General features: G+C 41.8%; 1 protein-coding gene across 1 annotated transcript; it reads left to right on the top strand.

Moving 5' to 3' along the window:
• Nucleotides 1-187: 187 nt before the first annotated feature.
• Nucleotides 188-952, top strand: LOC144478013 (uncharacterized). Its single transcript, XM_078195737.1, has one exon. It carries the CDS (start codon nt 188-190, stop codon nt 950-952), a length of 765 nt encoding a protein of 254 aa, XP_078051863.1.
• The last annotated feature ends 436 nt before the right edge of the window (nt 953-1,388 follow it).

Genomic DNA, 1,388 nt, shown 5'->3' with positions numbered 1-1,388 from the left:
CTTACCGGACTATTCGCCCAAATTGCTGCGCTGTATCACGGAGGCGACTTTTATGGACTCCGGCATACGGGTAACAATATTATCGCCCAACCCGGGAACCAGCAGCAGCAAGGAGGGACCAGACAAAGAAAGAGAGAGAAATAAAGGCACGGTAATTGTCAATAGCTCGGGAAAGTCTTATGCAGAGATGTTAAAAAACCTTAAAAACAACATCGATTTAGACAAGGAAGGCATTAAAGTAGCCAGCGTTAGGGAAAGCAGGAAGGGGGATGTGATCGTCTCTATCAGAGGAGACCATAAAAAAGTAACGGGTTTTAGTGCCCTGGTCAATTCCAAGATCGAGGGGGCTAAGGCCTGGGTGGGTAGTGATAGACAAGTAAGCAAGGTGCTGCACTTCCGCCAGATCGACGGGGACGCTAATGTGGAAGATGTCAGGAATGCCATCCTCAAACAATATCCGGAGGCAAATCAGGAACGGATCACGGTTAAGGCCTTAAGACCCGCCGCAGCGGGCAGACAAAATGCCACAGTGATAGTTTCTAGCGCATTAGCAGAAAAATTAACGAAGGGTAGAACTCTGAAAATAGGATGGGGCAAATGTTCAATTAAGCCCAGGGAAGAAATCACCCAATGTTTCCGGTGCCGTGAATACGGACACATTGTCAAGGACTGCGTGGGCCCAGATAGATCCCAACTATGTAGAAAGTGTGGGGAAGACCACCACACTTACAACTGTAAAAGCACTGAACTCAAATGTATCATTTGTCAGGTAAAAGGACATAAGGAGGGTAGTCAACAATGCCCTATCTACAGAAAAGCTATTCTCGACTCGAGGAGAAAAAGGATGAGCTCACAAGCAATATCAGAGACAGAACAAAACGAACCTTCTGACAAAGGGAGGGATAAAGTATCAACTAAAGATACTGATACTATCGATGTTTCGATAGCATAATATCTCGGACGTATATATTAACATATTAACTGACTATTGACTACTATTCTACGACTTATTCAGATACCTATTTATTTACTTATTTATTATTTGCGTTTACACATTTATTTCGTATTTATACACATTTATTTATTCATATTTATATTTATATTTATTAGTATTTATTACTTAAGTACCTGATATCATGATCGAATCTCCCAAAGATCTAAACATTTTACAAATTAACCTACACAGGTGCAGGTTAGCACAAGATCTTATGACACAATATGTTACTGAAAAAGGAGTAGATATTGTGATAATATCGGAACCGTACCGCATACAAGACTCCTGGTATGGTGATCTAAATCAAGACGCGGCAATCTGGGTCACCCCGGCGATAACCGGAAGGGGCAATAAAGTTCTATCCTTCAATAGAAGCAAGGGTTTTGTTGCCATT

This window comes from Augochlora pura, unplaced genomic scaffold, assembly GCF_028453695.1.
Source record: "Augochlora pura isolate Apur16 unplaced genomic scaffold, APUR_v2.2.1 APUR_unplaced_6226, whole genome shotgun sequence".
Lineage (NCBI taxonomy): Eukaryota > Metazoa > Arthropoda > Insecta > Hymenoptera > Halictidae > Augochlora > Augochlora pura.
The sequence above is the reverse complement of the archived record's forward strand: the minus strand, read 5'-3'. Positions and strand labels throughout refer to the sequence as shown.